The sequence below is a fragment of the Palaemon carinicauda genome, chromosome 2, assembly GCF_036898095.1.
Source record: "Palaemon carinicauda isolate YSFRI2023 chromosome 2, ASM3689809v2, whole genome shotgun sequence".
NCBI classification, from domain to species: domain Eukaryota; kingdom Metazoa; phylum Arthropoda; class Malacostraca; order Decapoda; family Palaemonidae; genus Palaemon; species Palaemon carinicauda.
The window spans coordinates 182770467-182792294 of NC_090726.1; the positions used below are offsets into that span (position 1 = coordinate 182770467).

General features: G+C 40.2%; 1 protein-coding gene across 6 annotated transcripts in view; it reads left to right on the forward strand.

The window, feature by feature from the left end:
• LOC137628522 (cytosolic carboxypeptidase 1-like) overlaps positions 1–21046 on the forward strand; it is a 450678-nt gene extending 429632 nt beyond the window's left edge. For all 6 annotated transcript variants that reach the window (XM_068359676.1, XM_068359683.1, XM_068359708.1 and 3 more), the window contains one exon: positions 14359–21046. In XM_068359676.1, the coding sequence (XP_068215777.1) occupies positions 14359–14497 (139 nt within the window). In that variant the 3' untranslated portion in view covers positions 14498–21046. The remainder of the gene's footprint in view (positions 1–14358) is intronic.
• The last annotated feature ends 782 nt before the right edge of the window (positions 21047–21828 follow it).

Below are 21828 nucleotides of genomic sequence, written 5' to 3' on the forward strand. Positions count from 1 at the left end.
TTCCCAATATAGAGATTCTGTAAATTTTCTAGAATTTTGGTCAATTTTTCTTTCTCTAGATTTTTTCTAGTTGTACTATAGTTGCAAGCAATTGATTAATTAATAAACGGATTTTGAGCGAAGCGAAAAATCTATTTTTGGGTGAGATAGCCATGTCGTCCTGATGGAAGGTTCCTTTCTTTCAGTAGCTTCCTAGGGTATATTTAACTACAGTGGATATTCCCAGAGAATTAAACTAAAGGTTATCACAGAATTCTAACTTCTGGTGCGAGTACCCTAAAGGTTTCCCTCTAGGATATCGTATATCAACAGGGGACGCATGTATTAACACGCCACATAGCTATCTGCACGCCATATAGAGTTAACACTTCGATACGGGAATGTGCTGAGTAACTGAGGAGCCGTTCCAAAGTTACTCTCATCCGTGGCTACTTTTGGTACTCGAGACGTAAACAAACGGGCGCCATTGCTAAATGACGTCACGTCCGTCCTCATCCTGAGCTCAGCTCCTACCAATCTCCACGATACAGTAGGTCAGGGAGGGGCCTGAAAGGCTGAACTAGAATAGACGGGAGGGCCCATCAGGACGACATGGCTATCTCACCCAAAAATAGATTTTTCGCTTCGCTCAAAATCCGATTTTTGGGCTCAAGCCATGTCGTCCTGATGGAAGTGTACCAGAGAATTAATGTATCGTGGATTTTTTCCCCTTTAATTCAATAATCCAAGTGCCAAGGGCTTCGAGCAATATTTTAGTAAATGTCCTTACCAGAGAATCTATGATGAACTGGCTTCCTGCCCCCCTGGCAGGGAAGTCCTGGTGGACAATTGGAATATCTCGAAGTGATCATTGAAGAACTACTCATCTGGTGGAGAGATCATGCTGGTCTCGGAGACAGAACAAAGGTTAATATTAGAGTAGGAATATTATCAAGGCATAAGTGAGTATATAACATAAATACTTATATCATTCTTTAGATCAGACAGTAAAGAGATAAATGAAACTATAACAATCGTATATTTCTAAATAAGGAATAGGAGCGAAAGGAGACGCACATGGTAATAAAATAGACATTTTATTTTTAAGATTGCAGGTCATTATAGAGGAAATTACAATAATGATTATAGAATTTATTTACAGTAATAATGAATAATGTACATAGAAAATGAAAGACGGTGATCTTGAGTCTGAAAAGAAAAGTTTTCTTTTTAGAAACACAAGTTCCCAGGGGAACGCCAGTCTTTTTAAAGTTCAAAATACACTCCATGCTCTAGAGCATGTGGCACGCATGTAAAATTTCTATGACATTTCACCTTGATAAAGAAGTCTATTAGAAACACTAAATGTCCATTAAATCACTATGTATCACGATAGGGTCAACACAGGCACCCGTAGAGTTAGAGTCCCAAGTAACTCACTGTTCTATGCAGATTTAAGCAGCAGGTTTCATTACACTACCTGCAGCTACCACGAAATGCTTCACTTCGTGCACCTGTTTTGCGTAGTGCTTGAAGAACACGCGCGATGATTTCCAGCTTGTAAAGCTCTTGAGGCTTTCAAAATCCATACTCTGGAAGAAATTCAGAGAAGAAGCGACTTTCCTAGGATCGTGACCTGCAGGTGTACTGTCAGGATCCGCTCTGCGAATGAAGTAGGTGATTTTCGCTCTTAGTTGTTTCAGTAACAGGTCGCTACCCGATGTTTCTCCTTTGAAGAGTTGTCCTCCACCGAAGTCTGAAGTTCTTCGAAGATAGACCTTAAGACTCTCCACTGGGCATAGAGAGACATCTTCCTTCAGGGGGCAGATTCTCCAAGGGCCCCATCTCTTGGTGGGTAGTTCATTCTTGGCGAGAAACGTTGGATCGGGGAAGAGGGTAAGATCTCCTGTATCGGTGAATAGGATATGACCCTCTTCTCTTGATAATGCCACTATTTCACTGACTCGGGCTCCCGAGGCGAGAGCAAAAAGAAAGATAACTTTTTGAGTCAGGTCTTTCAGAGGGCACGAATCGTTGTCCAGGCTAGAAGCAAAATGGAGCACCTTGTCCAGGGACCAGGAGATAGGTTTTGGTGGAGGTGCTGGGCGTAGTCTAGCGCATGCCTTTGGCAGTTTATTGAAGATGTTACTGGACAAATCAATCTGGAAGGCGTATAGGAGTGGTCTAGTCAAGGCCGATTTACATGTGGAAATTGTGTTGGCCGCTAAGCCTTGTCCATGAAGGTGAATGAAGAAGGACATGCAAAAATCAATGGTGATCTCCGTAGGATTTTTTGCCTTGACGAAGGAAACCCACTTTTTCCAGGAAGATTCGTACTGCCTTCTGGTAGACTCTGTCTTGTACTCCTCGAGGAAGTCTAAGCTTTTCTTCGAGATCCCAAACCTTTTCTTTACGGCTAAGGAGAGAAAATCATGAGATGAAGGTCCTTGACTTTCAGTGATGAAGCGAAGACAGTCGACTTCTGTACTTGTTGAGAGAGGACTGGGCCCGGTAGGGGAATCAGGGTGGGCCGCAGCTCCAGGACCAGGGGATACCAATTGCTCCGGGGCCACTAGGGCCGCTGTCCCTTTGAAGGTTCTCAGTTTGGATAGGACTTTCAGCAGAAGGTTGGGTAGAGGGAACAGGTAGATCTTGGACCATCTGTTCCAATCCAGGGACATGGCTTCCACTGCTTCTGCCTTGGGGTCCTCGTACGGGGCCACATATCGAGGAAGTTGATTGTTGTCGCTCGTCGCGAAGAGATCGATCTGAAGTTCCGGGACTTGGTGAGAGATGAAGGAGAATGATCTTGTGTCTAGAGACCATTCCGACTCTATTGGGCTTGTCCTTGATAGAGCGTCCGCTGTCACGTTGCGGAATCCTTGTAGGTGAACTGCAGACAGGTGCCATTTCTTCCTTTCTGCCAAACGAAAGATAGGGAGAAGCAAATGATTTATCTGGGGCGATCTCGAGCCCTGACGATTGAGACATCTGACTACCACCGAGTTGTCCAGAGTCAGACGGATGTGGATCGAGGGAGGCGGGGAGAGTTTCTTCAGGGTGAGAAGAACCGCCATGGCCTCCAAGATGTTGATGTGAAACGTCTTGAAGAGGGGAGACCATGTTCCTTGAACCTTCTGTTGGTGGGAGTGACCTCCCCAACCCTCCAGTGAAGCGTCCATGTGGATGTTAATCGATGGAGGCGGGTGTTGAAGAGGGATGGACCTTTTCAGGGCCTTTGCTTCTGACCACAGCTTTAAAAGTAAGCGAAGTCTGTTCGGAAGCCGTCTCTTGAGGTCTCTTCAAGCGATGGATGCGAATCATCTCCAGACTCCCGCGGCATCCTTTAGCTGTGCGCGAAGCACTGGGTTTGTCACCGAGGCGAACTGTAGAGAGCCGAGAACTTGTTCCTGTTGGCGTCTTGAGATCCGTTTGGATTTTAGAAGCCTTCTGACAGACCCTGCTATTTCCTTCCTTTTCTTCGGTGGAATGGATTCCCAACCATTGGAACTTCTGAGCTGGAGAGAGGCAAGATTTCTCGGCGTTTATCTTGAAACCCAGATGCTCTAGGAACTGGGTGACTTTGTTGCAGGCTCTCAGACAATCTTCGGGCGATGTCAACCAGACTAGCCAGTCGTCTAGGTAGGCCATCACTTGGACGCCCTGCAGACGTAGTTGTTGGACGATCGCGTCTGCCAGCTTGGTGAAGATTCTTGGAGCCACGTTGAGCCCGAAGGGCATGGCCCTGAAGGCGTAACTTTTCCTTTGGAGTCGAAATCCTAGGTAGGAGGAAGCGTAGTGATTCATTGGAATGTGCCAGTAGACATCCGCCAGGTCTATGGAGACCGTGTAGGCCCTGTGAGGCAGAAGGGTCCTTATTTGTTGCAGAGTCAGCATCTTGAATTTGTTGTTCGCAATGAACTTGTTGAGAGGGGACAAGTCTAGAATGACTCTGAGTTTGTCTGAGTCTTTCTTGGGAACACAAAAGAGTCTCCCTTGGAACCTGGTTGACTTTACCCTCTTGACCACCTTCTTGTTCAAGAGCTCCAGGATATATTCTTCCAGGAGGGGGGTTGACTGTTGGAAGAATTGCTGGAAAGATGGGGGTGGTTGAGTCCAGCTCCAGCCCAGTCCTTTCTTGACGATGCTGTGTGCCCAAGGATCGAAGGTCCAATGATCCTGGAATTGGCGGAGTCTTCCTCCCACCGGAAGCACTTCATTGATTCTGGTGTCCCGAGGGTTTGCCACCTCGGCCGCTAGCTCCCCTTCCTCCTCTGCCTCTGGAGGGACGGCGAGAAGAATCTCTGCCGGAGCCTCTGCCTGAGCCTCTACCTCTGGGACGAAAGGTAGTGGAATGTTGCTCATAGGCAGGGGTGAAGACCGGTGACTGCGACACCACCGGTTGGGGGACCAGTTGAAAGGTCTGCTGTGGCTGTGCAGCCACTTGGGGAGTAGCGGGACCCGGAAACTGACGTCTTAGTTGACGTTGCTGGGGCCTAGGTTTTGAGGATTTCCTCTTAGGCTGAGGGCCATCGTCCTGAGAGGACTTCCTCTTTCGGGACATGCCCCACTTGTGGAGAAGGTTCCGGTTCTCCATGGCAGCTTTGTCCACTATCTCTTTCACCAAGGCGGATGGGAAGAGATGTTTGCCCAAGATGTTGGAGGAAATCAGTCTCCGGGGTTCGTGTTTCACCGTTGCATTGGCGAACACGAATTCTCTACAGGCTCTGCGAGGCCTAGCGAAGCTGTACAAATCCTTGGTCACAGTCGCCAGGTGTGACTTTGCAAGGACCATGTAAAAGTCCGGGACTCTGGTGTCCCCGGCCATGAGTTCTAGCTGTACCTGATGTGACAGCGAAGCGGCAAGTCTCTCCTTGGTATCCTGTTCCCTACGAAGGAGATGATCATTCAGTCGTGGGAGGTCCTCGTTGAACTGACGACCGGCCACATCAGGTTCTAGTTTCCCTGGATGTCTTTCCAGTACCTGTCATAGGGGGAAGAGTGAGGGAGAAGGGTCTGCACTCCTCCAATGCAGGGCAAGGTTTCCCTTCTTCCACAGCCTTCATGACCGCTTGGAAGGCCTTTTCAACGAAGGGGAAGGACGCAGTAGCTGGAGCAACAAAGGTTGGATGCTTTTTGCTCAGTGCTGGCATCTTGGAGTTTGTGAAACCCCGACTCTTCACTGCTTGAGCCAGCATAGCTTGGGCCTTTGCGAGATCGAACACAATCACTTCCTTAGGTTCGGTCTCTTCTTTTGAGGCTGGTTCGGACCTGAGTCGGACGTAACAGTCCGGATAAGCCTCGAAGTTCGGGAAGAACTCCGCTTCTTCCAGAAGAATAGAGCCAACCCTTTCACTAATAAAGATTTTGCCAGTAGTGATTGGCATGTGCTCGGCGTATCTCCAAGGGTTAGCTTCCGAGCAGGTGGGGAGGTCCTTAACCAAAAATTTTTTCGGTTGTTTGAAGCCGACGAGAGTCGTTCGGAATTGTTCCTGAGTCTCTCTCAGCTTCTTGTCCATGAGGGCTTCTAGCATCCTGAAGACCTCTTGAGTGGCCGATGGAAGAGGATCCGGGGTGGCGGAAGTCGAAGGAACAGGTTCCTCGGATGTCACTGGGGTTACTGGGGGAGCTGGAGCGACCTCGTTCTCCGAATCAGGATATTCCACCTGATCTTCCTCATAGTCGAGCTTTTCGCCCATGAGGGTCTTCTCCGTACCTTCTGACACCTCCAACATACGTTCCACGTCTTCGGAATCGATATGGCACGTACGCATAGACTGTGCCATGACAATGTCGGGTTCGACCACCAGTTGGACGGTGGGAATTTGTTCTTGAGGGATCACTGAGTCCTTGGATGCTTTCAGAAAAAGCAAGGCCCTCATATCTTCATTTGGAAGATAAGGTCCAGAGGCGTTCTTTTGGAAGCCTCGCACCCATTTGCTAAGCTTCTCTCTAGCAGTGTCCCTTACCTCCGTGGTAGGAGGATTGTTGAACGCTTCGTCAAGGAGACTCTTGCAGACTGAACAGTTCTGCGGATCCCAAAATTTAAGGGCGCCTCTCTTGGCGGCGCAGGGGGCGTGGGTCCGGCACGCCTTGTGCCCGTAGAAGTCCGGGCGTTTAACTCCACAGAAGTTACTCTCACACTTCACATACTCCTCCTGTAAAAGAAAGAGATCATGAGTACATGGAAGGCATAAGAATGACTTACATTACTCTAGACTTAAGAATAACTTAATCTATAATAGCATATTAATTATATGTTCAAGATAGATGAGCAGGAAGGGAAGTAGATAGACACATACTTGTGAATCCCGCCCAGCCGGTTACCGTAACCTTATCCGTAGAAAATTCCTTAGGACCCGAGGGTCCCAAATGAGGGAAAATACGTATGGATGAGCCAAGCTAGGCTTCCTTAATAGAGGAATTGTCCGCAGAGTGTAAAAGGATCTGAGACCGCTCAGAGCCTTGAGGGAGAGGGGAAAATAGGATAAACCCCTTAGTAATAAGTAGGTTCCGGCAAGCGACTGCACTGAGATGCACAGAGTATGCTGGAAATGTTGTAATGTGCAACCAAACAGCATAGCCACTATATTAGCTGGTATAACAATACCTATATGGAGGTGGCCAGGCTATCTGGCTGCATCAGATTGACTGCCGGCAGCCGAGGAAGGGGTACATGTCCCTTAGCGCCTCATTAGGGGGCGCCGACAGACCGAAGGCACGCCGGAGACCGGTCCTGCAGGGTGGAAAACATCAAGGAGGACACACTGAGCGACCGCCGGCACAGCGGCGGTTCGCCGGCAGGGGCGGCGGGCTCCGGCAGCCGGCGGCTGACGGCATGGTGAACCTTAGTTCAACTCATAAGATATATATATATAAAGGGCGGATACCTAGAATGCCGACAATCAATGCCGGCAGGTGGGCGGGAGTCCCCGGCAGTCGGCCGGCTGTCGCTAGGTAAACCAGGGTAAATATAAGGGGTGGGACGTCGGCGGTATGTCGACGGAAGGCGGCAGCCTCCGGCAGGCGGTAGGCTGACGTCCTAGAGGGGAGGTATCTTATGAATAGAGGTCACCTGAGGTAGTGGCGGCTGTCGCCGGCAGTAGAGGCGGCAAGGGACCGGCACCATGATAGAGAGAGAGAAAGGTAAGGAGGGAAGGGAGGGGTAATATCCTATACCCCGCAGGCATCCCTCCGGAGAGAGTGCACTCATGATAGGAGTAGGTACTCCTAACATCCGGCGGCAGTGGGCCGGCAGACGGCCGGGAGCCTGAGGTAAGCCAAGGGAGGGATAGAGAGCACTCAAAGAGGGGGCATCCTTCGCCGGCAACCACCCTTATAGAACGCTATGAAGGGTATGTGTACCAGAGCGGCCAGCTCAGCAGAAGAACTAGGCTAGCCCTACCACTCCACCCAAGGGAGGAGTTGTAGGACCGAGGACAGGGGTGTGTAGGCAGGCCTACACCAAAGGGATAGAGTAGGGGGGGGAGTAGGGGTCTTTCTTAAAGTGGGTAGACTCTGTATGAGAGAGGCCACCAAGGCAAGGAAGAACACTCCCTAACCTAGGATAGGTAGCACAGATCAGGTACAGTACTGATGTACTGTCCTAAACTATAACAAGGCAGAATCTACCCCCAGAGCCTAACCTAGAATGGGAGGACCAACTCCTAGGCTAGGAAGGCCTGGAAAGACACATCGCTTGTTGCAGGGAGGAAGGAGTAACCCAACCAAGTGCAACTGAGGAGGGGCAGAGCCCTTTCTAAGGTCTCAAGCACAACCTTAAGGGGGGGTCATTCCCTTAGGGTAGGCTGAGAAGCGATAAATACTCTGGGTGCAGTCAAGATTCTCCCCATTATAGAAGAAGGGAGAAGCAAGGTTACCCAGAGGGAATTACCCGTAGGTAAGGGGAATAGGAAGCATACAAGGGTTCCTACATTAGGTTAGGAGAGGGTTGGTACACGAACCAACACAGTCCCTTGTATGGTCCCCGAAGGCGAAAACACTTACATCACAGTAACTAGTATGTTTAACAATGCCTAAATCTTCATAACTTAACTTAGGAACACTCATATATATATCATGCAGTAATATGAGCACTAAGCTGACAAGCCTAGGGGCTAGGCTAGCGATCTAGTATGGGGTCGGTCAACGACCATTGTCTAACGAGCGCTAAAACACGATATAATAACTTCCTAGCTATGAAGACTAAATAACTAATAAAATTAATTAGTTAGAGGACCGGAGAAGGCTGTTCTGGCTAACTAAATAAAGCATGCAACATGAACAGCGACGCGGTCATGGCGCGTCCGGTATCGGCACAGCTCCGCCACAAAACACAATATTTTACGAAAACTAGAAGTTACTTTACGGCCAGAGCTTATTTAAACAATACTAGGACCTGGTACTCAACTTTCCAGAAGAAGGCGAGGCTGAAGGCTGCGACATAACGGCGATGTAAGCAGATAAAGAAGCACTTGGGAAAAATCCGACAGCGTAGGAGCTACAGACGAAAGAATGAGGACGGACGTGACGTCATTTAGCAATGGCGCCCGTTTGTTTACGTCTCGAGTACCAAAAGTAGCCACGGATGAGAATAACTTTGGAACGGCTCCTCAGTTACTCAGCACATTCCCATATCGAAGTGTTAACTCTATGGGGTGCAGATAGCTATGTGGCGTGTTAATACATGCGTCCCCTGTTGATATACGATATCCTAGAGGGAAACTTTTAGGGTACTCGCACCAGAAGTTAGAATTCTGTGATAACCTTTAGTTTAATTCTCTGGGAATATCCACTGTAGTTAAATATACCCTAGGAAGCTACTGAAGGAACCTTCCATCAGGACGACATGGCTTGAGCCCAAAAAAGTAATATTGCATAATTTACTTTGCATTATATTTTCTTAGTTTTAATTGTAAACTTTATTGTAGGTTTTGTTCAGTTTTTTATATATAAATTATGTTACCCTATTTTTAAAAATAAAATTGTACTTTATATTCCAATACTTATCTGAAGTTCATTTGCTATTTCCCTAAAATGAGCTTGTAAACATCATACCCATAAAACTCTTGGTCCACAACATGGCATTACTCTTTCTTTACATGCAAACACCATCTTTGAATTTTCATCTTCAGATGACACTTCTGCTCAAGACCTACCTTCCCTCTCATTAAAACCTAGGGAGCATACCACAGATAACCCTCTCATTAAAACCTAGGGAGCATACCACAGATAAAGAGGTCCAAAGACACATCCTTTTCTGTGTCTGGTCTCGAATGACTTTCCACCACAATAGTTGGATCACCCCTCAAATCCTTCTCAGCCCCGGCAACCATTGATCACTAAATTTGTGCCATCTACTTCAAAGACTATTCCCACTACCTATCCACTTCAAAGGCTCTTTTTCAACTATTTATCTACTTCAAAGGCTCTTTCCCCACTACTTGCTCCCAAATAGCTTTTTTTTCCTAATTATTATTATTATTATTATTTGCTAAACTACATCCCTAGGTGGAAAAGCAGAATGCTATAAGTCCAGGGGCCCCAGCAGGGAAAATAGCCCAGTGAAGAAAGGAAACAAGGAAAAATAAAATATTTTAAGAAATGTAACATTAAAATAAATATTTCCTATATAAACTAAAAAAAAAACTTCAACAAAACAAGAAGACGAGAAATTAGAATAGTGTGCCCGAGTGTACCCTAAGCAAGAGAACTCTAACCCAAGACAGTGGAAGACCATGGTACAGAGGCTATGGCACTACCCAAGACTAGAGAATAATGTTTTGATTTTGGAGTATCCTTCTCCTAGAAGAGCTGCTTACCATAACTAAAGTGTCTCCTACCCTTACCAAGAGGAAAGTAGCCACTGAACAATTACAGTGCAGTAGTTAACCCCTTGGGTGAAGAAGAATTGTTTGGCTATCTCAGTGTTGTCAGGTGCATGAGGACAGAGGAGAATCTGTAAATAATAGGCCTGACTGTTCTGTGTATGTGCAGGCAAAAGGAAAATGAACCGTGACCAGAGAGAAGAATCCAATGAATTCAGGGGTATATGCGGATGATTGTTTCTGTGGTTCGGAGTCTGCTTTGGAAGCCCTTTAATACCGTCAGTACATCTCGCTCAACTGACTGCAGTTCATAACTTCACCCTCCTACATATAGTACAGGTTACTTCTTCCCTTGTTGTGCACATGCTCATATGACAATCCTTCCCAAAGTAGTCATCCCTCGCTTTGAGGATATTCATTTTCCCAGTATCTCGAGTCCTTTGCTGTCTCTTCCTGCCATAGCAGTTACCAAAGAGACTCTGCATGCTAGATGAATTCTGAAGACCAATTGGCTTAAATGATAAGACTTTATCAGTTCTTCCTAATAGGGAGAGAAGACTAGTTGCCATTCCGACTCTGACCAGGAATGGCTTCTTAACAGTGCAAGTGCTATATAGGTGGACCAGGGTTCCTCTCTTAAGTACATTCATTAGGCAAGTAGCTGATGTGGTAACAATTAGTTTCTCTCCTCCAGATTGAGTATATTACTACTACCTTTTGTCCAAGATAATATCGAAGAGAGACAGAGCCTTTCAAGATCTTTCCAGTAAAACATCAACTTTACAGATACTTTCCTCTTTTTGAGGACTCCACGAAAGATGAACTCATCAATAGTGGCAAAATCAGTAATTTATGGTTGGAAACCTGCTCATCATCCAGTTTTTTTTTCAGTGGCAAATATAGCTCAACACTGGAAGTCAACATTCTGATCTGGAATATTTTGACACCAGCGCACATGGTCAACCAACCTACACCACCAGTAATAGCCACATTTTCAAATGGGTCATACACCCAAATCCTCTCGGCAGTATACCTCACGTCTAACCTTTTTCTTAATAGAGAACCATGTGCTGTAACTAAGTTTCCAGGAAGGAGTGTAGGGATGGTGAGACCAAAAATATACTTCCCCACTTGCCATTGTATCCTTTATAGGCTGAAATTATAAGTTTCTTAACTTAAAATATGTATTGTAAAAAATTAACAATATCTGTGATAGAACTCAGCTATGCAATAATCAAAATATAAACATAAAATTGGCTTTCAAACAGAATATTGGTAAATTGTCTTCTAGAACCTATAGTAGACAGTCAAGAGGGTTTCAGGAATCCTTTGTTTCTGAGGATACTGTGTGGGCTATAGTCTCCATTCGATCATGGATGGGTTTGGACGAATCACCTTTGAAAGAGGATATTTAGGCATATTAACTTTGTAAGGCAACCTTCTTGGACACTCTGACAACAGGTGTCCCAGATCTGTGTGTGAACTATTCTTTCCGTGGCCAGAAAGGGGATATTAGCATCATCCTGCTGTTCACAGAAATTTTGAATCTGAATCATGGTAAACAGTGGGAATGATAAGTTAAAAATATATCATTTCACGAAAGGGGTATTAAATATCTAGCGAACATCTCGGAACATAAGGGATAAGTAGAGATTTGAAGTACTGTACTTAAATTATCGAGAGGAGAGAGATTGGGATCCCGGCTACCATTTTGATTTTAAGCCCCTCAAATTTTATCCTAGCTACCATCTTGGTTTTAAGCCTCTCAAATTTTAGGTGTAATAGATCAGGGTTTTGAGAGGTTAAGGTAATCTTATCCTAAGATTTCATGAGCACATAACTTACGCCTCATTATTTTCAACTAGCACGTTAGCGTTGCACCTATACGAAAGCTCATGGATGCAAGGAATAGCCTGTGTAACGCTGCTTTCTGAATAATAGTGATATATTATTTATGAGTTAAACTTCTTATTAAGTAAAGCTCTTCACTGAATATAAACAACTCACTAAAATATTCACTATTTATTTAGAGCCAATGGCCAGACTCTTAAGGGTAATAAAATCAGTCGTGTTAGAATTTACCCAACTAAAAAAATATCTTAGAGTTAGTGGCCAAGCTTGCAAAAGAACAAAAACGCTCTGTCATCCGTTACGATGTGATCCCCCAGCTATACCCGATACATCACCATCAAAGATATTTACAAGATTTAGTTAAATAAAAATCTAAGAGCATCTGCAATCTGAAACACCAACTACCCACAAAAAACTTGCTTAAGGGTGCTTACTTTAGCAAGAGGAAGGATGTAAGGATCCATATTACCTACTCAGCCTTTTGCCTCACAATCTAGATGTCTATTAGAGGGACTAGGTATATGGAACGGCAAGGGTTTAACTACAGAAGGATCTAAAGTGGTGAAAAGAATTAGACACTTTACAAGAGGAATACAATATTATAAGGTGTAATGAACATGCACAACCCATACTGAAGGAACACTTATGTAATTATGACCACTAGACCCATCAATGTTAGTCAGGCTAGTGTAAATAACTGGGTAGCCAAGTCAAACTTGCCTCCCATAAGTGAAAGCTCACATACAGTACTTTCTGAGAATAACAAAGAAATTTAAATGTTAACATCTAAACATCATCACTGACTTGACAGATAAAGAAGTATTGGAATACCATATAATTATCCACTCTGCAAAAGACAACTAATCTCTTGCGTATCATTAACTTAGCTGGCTAGCTTTTTAGGCCATTACAACATTGAACTCCTCACAATGGCATTATAAATGTAGTGCTTTCCTTGTTCAATGCAGGGGATTACAGTTAGATAACACACACCCATACAGATTGAGAAACCACAAATACTTGGTGCCCTGAGGTATGTTAACTCATAACCCACTGAATCACTGACCATTGCCTATAGGCAGTCGACTAACCCGCTAGTATACGGATTTCACATGCTTCCTATCACAGTAATGTAGTTCATAATACTTTTCAAAGTTTTATACTGTATTAGTATTGTACTATTGTAAGAACACACTTCAGTCAGTCTTACAGTACAGTATATAACGAGAAGACTTGTAACACGAGTCATTGCCACACTACGGTATTTATATAACAACAAAACATTGATGCTCGTATCTTAACAGCACTTGCTGATACTGCACTCTTAAGTGATCGCTCTTGGCAAGGCTCGAGCAATTTTACCAATATTCAACACGAGGCTTCTTTACTGAATTAAGACTCCTTAAGACTGTTTTGGCCTCCTTGAAGTGTGATGACAACCTCCAGCTTTAGTCCGAAGTTACTCGTTCAAAGAACTGATCACTTGTTGGATTTCCTTTAAGCCTTCCTAGCCATACCGTCATCTTCTGTGGATGATACTTTTATGTGCTGTGTCCAGGTCTTCAAGTTTTACCTTCAATGGACTACTATTTTGTAACCTACATATAGATTTTCTTTCTCAATGTTGGTTAGAGAAGAACTCCTATTTCCAAGAATACAGATACTCTGGCTCAGGTAGGCTTTTACAAGATTATTGTTTGAAATCTCATAATAGTGTTAAGGATGCATAGGCTATCTCCACCTCAGTATCCTTTATACATAATTTGGTACTTACTGGCCATCATTACAAGAAAGAACTTGTAAATGCCACTCAACTTTTCTTTTGGCTTTATTTTTGCGACTCAAAAATGTTTATGTATTTTTGTTTGGGCCAATAGTCAAAGCGGATCTTTATGTAATAACTAGGAAAACTTGTAGGAGCTCTAATTCCTCATCTTTTCTTCAATGTGTTCTTTGAAATGTCAGAGAGAAAAGCACTCCGTAATTATTCCTTCAGGAATTTAAGGCGAGATACAAGCCCTTAGATATGTGAATTATTTCCTTTGCAGAATACACACCATTCGTTTACATTTGTACTAGAGATCATGGTCCTTTGATATCCAGATTTTCAATCTTATTCCCGAACGTTTGGTTTCAAAGATTTTTAATCCCAAGTGTATCTGTTTTCTTAGTTCCACGTTAGATGTTTGGGATGGTCCTCCTCGTCCTACTCTAAATTTGGAATTGGGCGTCTTGTGATTAATGGAAAGTTGTAATGAACAATGTTAATATAATGTGATATTTAGTTTTTTTCATTACAATCCCATTACATGAGAAATGCTATTTCCCCACTTCCCACCCCCTACACTTGCTCTGTTCTGTTCGTTCTTGCCTAATAGAATGCCCAATGATATGTAAAGTTATTTGGAATAGCTATTTATTTTGGTCCATTTTCTAGTATATTGACAAAATTTAACAAACGGTAACCTCTGTATAATGATGATATCACCTTTACAGCTACCATTGACAAAATTGTGTGCCTATTATTATTAGTTATTACAAGTAAATTTAAGTACAGGCATATCAAGTTTTCCAGGTTGACACCCGTTAAAAGATTTTTTTAATCTCTATTTCAGATGTATGTCGTACTGTACAGTACTGCATTAAAACTGTTGAATCTAATGTCACCTTGCTATTAACCAAAATATTTCTTATCCTCCAGAGTTGACAGGAAGTTTGGAATGACCAAGGAAAGAAATCTTGGTGATTTTACCAAAGAAGTTGCCTTCTGGAGTGGAGAACTAGAAGATGACCTTGATTCCGATGATGACCTTGACCTTGACTTATATGGTCCCATGTAATAAATTTCCTATAACATTTTTTTACATGTTAAAGGCTCTTTTTTCACTTAAATTTAGGTTATTTTCTTTATCAACCATTTTGTAATGACTAGAATACCACAACCTCAAAGTTGAGTAGAAATGATAATGTTAACCTGAAAAAAAAATTGGTTTCTACAATACAGTTACCATGTTCACAATATCCCCTTCCCCAACACTATTAATTTGAACTTTCCAGAATTTCAACAGCATATAAAAAAATATTTTCAACCCTTAATCATAAACTTTGGAAGCCAGGATAGAGACTTCTTTAGGAAAGCACTTACAGAACTGAAATGAAAAGTACCAATTGAATGAAAGATACAACTTTTATTGTAAATTGAATAAATTACTCATGTTCCAAATTTTCTTTTAAAAATTGCCTACTTTCACACATATTGCATTATATACAAGACATTACTTAGTACAATTATATGAAAAAGATGGACATCAGCATTTCTAGGAAAATATCTATTTTCTTTAATTTAGTTACTTGAAAAACTAGGTGATTTTTCAGGAAAGACTTACAAAACCTGCCCTATAAAGGTTGTAGGCTCCATTTTTTATTTTACAGTATATGGTTATTTGAAGATAATACATAGAAAATTTCCTTATAAACAGTTGTAGGCTAAACTAAGGATTTTTTCCCAGTAAATAATAAACCTGACAACTCTGGTTAGATAAGTTTCTCTTGTAACCATTTCATACGCGTACATTATTTTAGGATATGCCATGCTATAAATTTTTTGTTTACTTCTTTAATCACTTGCTTTTTAGAGAAAAAGAGACATGAACAAATCAAAGGAGGCATGCACATATCAAAAATCTTTTGGAGAAATCATTCAGGTCATATTTATTTTCCCTCATGATCCTAATAATTAGCATACACACTTTTTCAAACATCAATAAATTCTTTAAATTACCTCCATTACTACAAAGTCCTTGCATACTAAATTATACCCAACTGACTACTCTAAATTTCACAATTGGCAAAAAATATGACATTACTTACACTATAAATACTCATACACCATATCTTTACCTTAATGTGCATCATAAAAATATATGATCTCAAAAAAATTACATTATGTACACACCTGAGTAAACAAAAATATCCCTTCACATTAATGTAGATAGAAATAATCATATACTGTATTTTTCTGCACCAAATTCTCAATTTCCAGTCTTATACAGTGACTAAAAAAAAAAAATTGTGCAGATCAGAGCAGATTAAAAAGAAAACCCAGGCAGCCCACAGAAGACCAAATTAGCCACAGACAGTACACACATTTGTAATTTAATTTTTTTTTTTTAGAAATAACAAATAAATGACAGAAAGCTAAAAAACATACCGAAACAATTTTACTTTGTACAATATCAGTCCATCATGTGTAGTCAAAGTCTCACAAGTTGTACAAAAATAAATCCAATGCTTCTTACACTGAAATGAACTTTAAACACTATAATCTATATAAAGTACACATATTTGTTTTAATCAATATTGTAGTTACATGTGCCTTAATCCAACAAATTTTTATGCCATAATCCCCAAAGAGGTAGGTTGTATTTGTACATATAATATGTAACATAATATATTTAGACTTAACAATGGCTTACTTTTCACAAGGTATTGGTTGCATTTACAAATAGTACTCCACAGATGAATACACACAACAATTCTCTTTAAATTGGTAATAATTTCATGCCAGAAATAGGGTGTTAATATGCCTTTTTATGTCAATTAGCCATGTCTTCTGTAAAATTTTCATGATTTAAATTAGTTTATATCATTTTCATTCCAGTATTCTCATTTAAATTAGTTTATATTATTTTCATTCCAGTATTATCACCACATAAATGTGATAAGCAGAGAAAACTAACCTTCTTTAGTTCCAAATCAAAACATAGATAATAAAAAATTAAGACTATTTACATGGTTACTTAAATAAATTCAATTTCATCCTTAATACATAATCAAGTAAAATAAATGGATAAATTATTCAATTGGTACGCCATCACTAACCGATAAAAATTTTTATCCGTTGCACATTGCTGACTGTGGCCTAAAAGATTAGATGTATAAATTGTTTCAAGAATCAGAGTAAAGAAATATATTTTCCTATGTTCAAAAGTCTTTTCAAATGCTGCTGAATTACATGATAACAGTTAAGTTTTTCAACACATTTTATCCTTAAAGGGGAACAACAATTAAAATATAATTCAATCTAATAGCTGCAAAAAAAAAAAAAATTTATTTTAATAACACCATTATTTATATGCTTGAACTTATTCCATTCAGATCATCATTCATGTTAAGTACATCGAGGGATTTTAAAGTATCCTATGCTATTAAACAATACCTTTGAAAATAATTAAGTTTGGATTCGCGGAGCAAAAAGAAACACAACACAAACAAGCATAAAAATGGCCGAAATTTTCTTTGACCTAGCCATTATCATTGCCATACACTCCCATATAGGGGAAATAAAGTAGTAGTTTTCAAGGCAATTGAACCGAGAGAAAATGTTAAAATTTTAGGATAGATGTCGATATTTTAGCTAGCTCCGAGTAGGAAGCCCTATGCACCTCGGTTGCAATTCATAGAAATGACAATATTTCTGGTACTAAGATTATAAATCCAGTCCTGTTGCCCATACTAGCATGATTTCGCCCTAACACTTTGAACTCAAAACTATAATGTACTGTAAGTAACCGAGAGAATATATATATTTTGTTCTTTTTTTATCAAAAAGCTCCACATTTAATCTAAAAAAAAGTTATGTGGGGATAGGATGTACTGACATCTTCATTTCTATGCCAATGATGCATTCCTATTCTGTCGGCATTTGCAAGAAAAACAACAGCAACAGCTTCCTATAATTCTGAAATGCGGAGAGAAACTCTTATTCTCAAGATAAAATTCCATACTCAGAATTCAAAATAAAATTCCTAAGGCAAGTAAACCTTTTACAAGAACATTTAAGATCACCCTTTAAGTAATGGTGATGATAATGCCTGCTGAATGCTTACTTTACTTTGAAAGAGATAAGAGAGGCTTCATAGCAGCAAATAATGACAATGTAACTAATACTTTTCTTTATATGCCTTAGTAAGGAATGGCCTTCTCAATTAGAATTCCTCACGATTGCTTTTTATACTGTAATCCACTAATAACAGAATAAAAACCAGAGAGAACAAAAACAAGTAACTTGAGTAGTCTGTGTAGAAAACAGAGGAGCTTCTTGTGGTTAGTGGGAGTAGTATTTTGGGAGTTATGTTTGAGGTAGAATTATCCTCACCTTGCCCCTGGCTGGTAACCCCCTACCCTACCATCAGTTCATGTGTACCCTGGTTGCTTCTGAAACCGGATACTCTAATGCAAAGAAAACCTTGCATGAATGCAATTAAATACCCCAATGAGCTTTAAAAGCCAGAATTCTAAAGTCGTCATTCAAGAAATGTCAAACTTTCCTTTCTGACCATCCATGACACAGCTCACCATGAATAGAAAATGGCATTGTATTACATAAAATAGTACTGAAAGATAAAGTCCGACTTCTTCTCCATACGACATTGAGTAAAGAACCTGAAAAATCACTACTAGTTGACCCAAAACTGACATTATAAGAAAGGTCAAAATGATGAAATTTCTCAAGACTTGAGCTTGATCAGAGTTGGGGGTGTTCTTGCCAATATTAGTTCCTTTCTGAAGTCTTAGGTATTTTCCTTCATTGTCCCATATCTTATGTGTTTTAGCCCCTTCTTAGATACTTAAACAGCACTGAATAGCAAGCAACACAGGCTATGCTTCGAATCAGCATACAGCTCACAATACATGAAAAATGTATTTCTTAAAACATTGTAAGGTTCTTGATTAGGCATTACTCCAAAACTAAGGCCCACTCCAGTTAATAAAATGGTACTATTTGAGATCCAGCAACAGATATTTTTGTGGCTCCCAGATAGTAAAATGGTTGACATTTACTTACACTGGTAAAATTCATGAGTCAGAGAGTAGGTAAAGGAGTGACAGTGGATGGCATCAGAAAATTGCTGAATGTAGGTGGCTACAAGATATGGCATGTTACAAACTCAAAACTTCCAACCATCTGATAGAAGACTCCTGATCTGGTTATGAAATTAGTAAGCCTATAAATAAAATGCAATATAGGATAAAAAACAAGAGGTAAATGAGCTGCCATATTAGTGTTCTAAAGTAACCTCGTTTAGCTCTGCCACCGAATACCCTCAAGAAAATTTAAGATGCTGGAAAAAATAAAGGAAACAGTAAGAACAGAACTAGATTAAAACATGAGTCAAATTAAGCCTAGGTCCCATACCCATTGCTGGTAACAAATGGATGGAACCTCACAACATTATTTCAGAACACCAAATCAAGTACTTTTTTTGAGGAATTACAAATTAAATAGCAGACACTAACTGGAGTTTATGTAGCAGAAACAAAAGTCTTATGCATGATTACTCGTGAGCAAACAGTTTATTGCTTCCTTATGCAATAAACTTATGGAATTTAACCAACCAGTGAATCGTCCAAATAAAGATTGGATTACGAATTTGGGCTAAATAGCCCAGCCTGTGAGGCCAATTCAGCACTCTAGTTTATCCAAGGTCAAACCCCCTAAGAGTTCCAACAAAAAACCAATTTCCATAATATTGTCAGCAAAATGAAAAAAATAATTCAGTGAACTAAGTTACACAATTGGATTAATTATAATCTAAAAATATACAGTACATATCTGAACAGCAGAATGAATGTAACTAATTATAAGCTGAACCTTCATGAAACAATAAAAGCTGATAATATACATGATTCCTAAGTAATAATTTTCAAGATGGTCATTACATAACTGTGGTTGATGTTATCCCAATTAGCCTTCAGATAAAGTACTTATTTTTATTGTTAACCCCTTCCCCAAGAAGCTAATGTCAAGCAAAGATCAATTCCACATCCTGTAATATCTAACATCAGTGACACATTAACACATTTCTTTTAATATAAACTAGGTTAACATTTGTTTCTATACTGTATAAACAAAGAGGTTTAAGGTTAATTGATTTCATTATATTGTAATCATCTGTACATTCCACAAAAAAATATTTTTCAAAGGGTTATTTTCAAAGAGCAATCCAGTTAAATAATGTATCAAACAGCAATAAAGCTAATAGATGGTATGATTAGTCATGCTTGATTTATGAGTAGGCATTTAAAAGGGCAAGAAGGTACTGTATATGTAATTATCATTCTGTCATTATAGTTGAACTCTTGGTTTAGTGTTAATTTTTCATGAGTTCCCCATGTGACTCAAAGAGGTAAAGAAATTGCATTCCAATTTTAACATTTTTTTTAATATAACATTACACTGTAGTCTAGAGAATTTATGCTATTTGGAAGCTACTGTACTTGCATGAGTAGATATGTTCTTCCTTCTGTGTTGAGTATTATATCAGGACAAAAATAACAGATCTATAACTTATTGTAGTGCCAAAGGTATCCGTGTTACACTTTTTGTAACACTGGCCACGAAATGTGCACAAATATATGCTCAAGTTTGTAAGGGAGTTCTAAATGTAATTTCAAGTCTATTCTTACTCAAGAAATGACTAAGCATATTGTAATTTACCATACAACTAAAAGCAACAGAGTCAATCCCAGTATTTTTTAATTTGGAATATAGTTTATGTCAAGTTATAGGTTAGAAAAAATTTCTTGCAATTTTTATCTTGCAAATTGGTTCACTAAAAGAGGTACAGTATGGTAATTTATAATTGGTGTTGCTTCTGTGATACTTTAGACAGCACATGGAATAATTTTAGCTATTCTATGTGGGTCCACAAACTGTACTTTTCACAGATACTATGCGTTGATTTTACATTTGGTAATGGTGCAAATTAAACTGTTTTAAAATTATACGACTGGAGGTAATACCAGTAAGCCATTTCTTTTTTTTGCAAAAGGTAAGTTTTATATTAAAGAAAATTACTATTTCATTTTTATTTTACTATAAAAATGTTGACTGCGATCAATGTCCTTGGAAAAGGAAGTAATTATTATATTCTACAATATTTAAAGATTGAAGTTTGAGCCCAAAATGTATTTGGTAAGGGGATACTAGAAGAGTAGTTTATTATCTTAGTGCTATTCATTACTGATTGAAGTAAGAGAACTGGTTATACAGTAGTGTCCAGGTAAAAGATAACTTTAGATTCATCTAGCTTATGATGAACATCATATAGTGGCTTTAAATTCAATGTTAATTTTTATATGATAAGAATGCATTGTTTTTACTGGGATTTCACAAGGTGTGGGGTACTTCAACAGTGGCCTTGGTTTGAAAAGTCATGTTTGTGTACCATTTTATTTCCTAATACTCAGTGAATTTTACATATATTGTAATTAAAAATGTATATTGGAAGAATTCCCTTATTATTCACTTTCATTACACAAACCGTTGTCATTACAGATCCTGGCATTTTTATAACTGTTGAATGAATAAAATTTTTAAAAAACAAGTTGGTTATGGTTCCCCTTATATACCTTTATTCATATCCTAATAATTCCAATTTCAAGACAGTTTGTTAGTATAAGGAGAAAATGCAGGTTGTTTGCTATTAAAGGGATTTTGACGAAGGAAAAATCTATTTCTGGGCGAGAGACCCGTGCCGCCCAGTGAAATACTCCCTTAGCACCATTTCTAAGGTATATAACTGCTATATATTACCAGAGAAAAAATTGCATAGGAATGCCAGGTTGAACCCAGCTCGCTCACCTATATAAGGTGTCGATATAATACTGGGGCGTGATAATTCACAACCAGAGGCCTCGCACCATTTAGATATCTCCTGTCAAAATCCCCGAACAGCGAGGTGCCGTTCAACATCCTACTACTACTAGCAATCCCACGCCAGTGACGTCACTCCTTTTATAGCACGCAGTTTGCTAGCCGTATTTTACCTTGTGTGTGAATTTCGCTGGTTTTTTTCTGGATTTACCTCAAGATGTCGGACTCCACTGTCCCTCCATCTAAGTTAAGTACCAGATTTATGAGTTTTGAGATTTTGGAGGGGGCCTTGCCCCTTTTTGTTTTTATTATTCAGCTTTATTATTCACGACCTTGCGTGGGTCTCTCATGGCGCTCGGCTCCCTCCTCCCTCTCTCTCGTTCGTTCTTAACGATTTTCAATAAGTCCTCCATACTGATTGTTTCTCGTTATGAACCTTACGGATATCCACGGTTCACACCCCGTATTAATTTTATATTGCCTGGTTTTTATGATATCAGTTATTACATATAC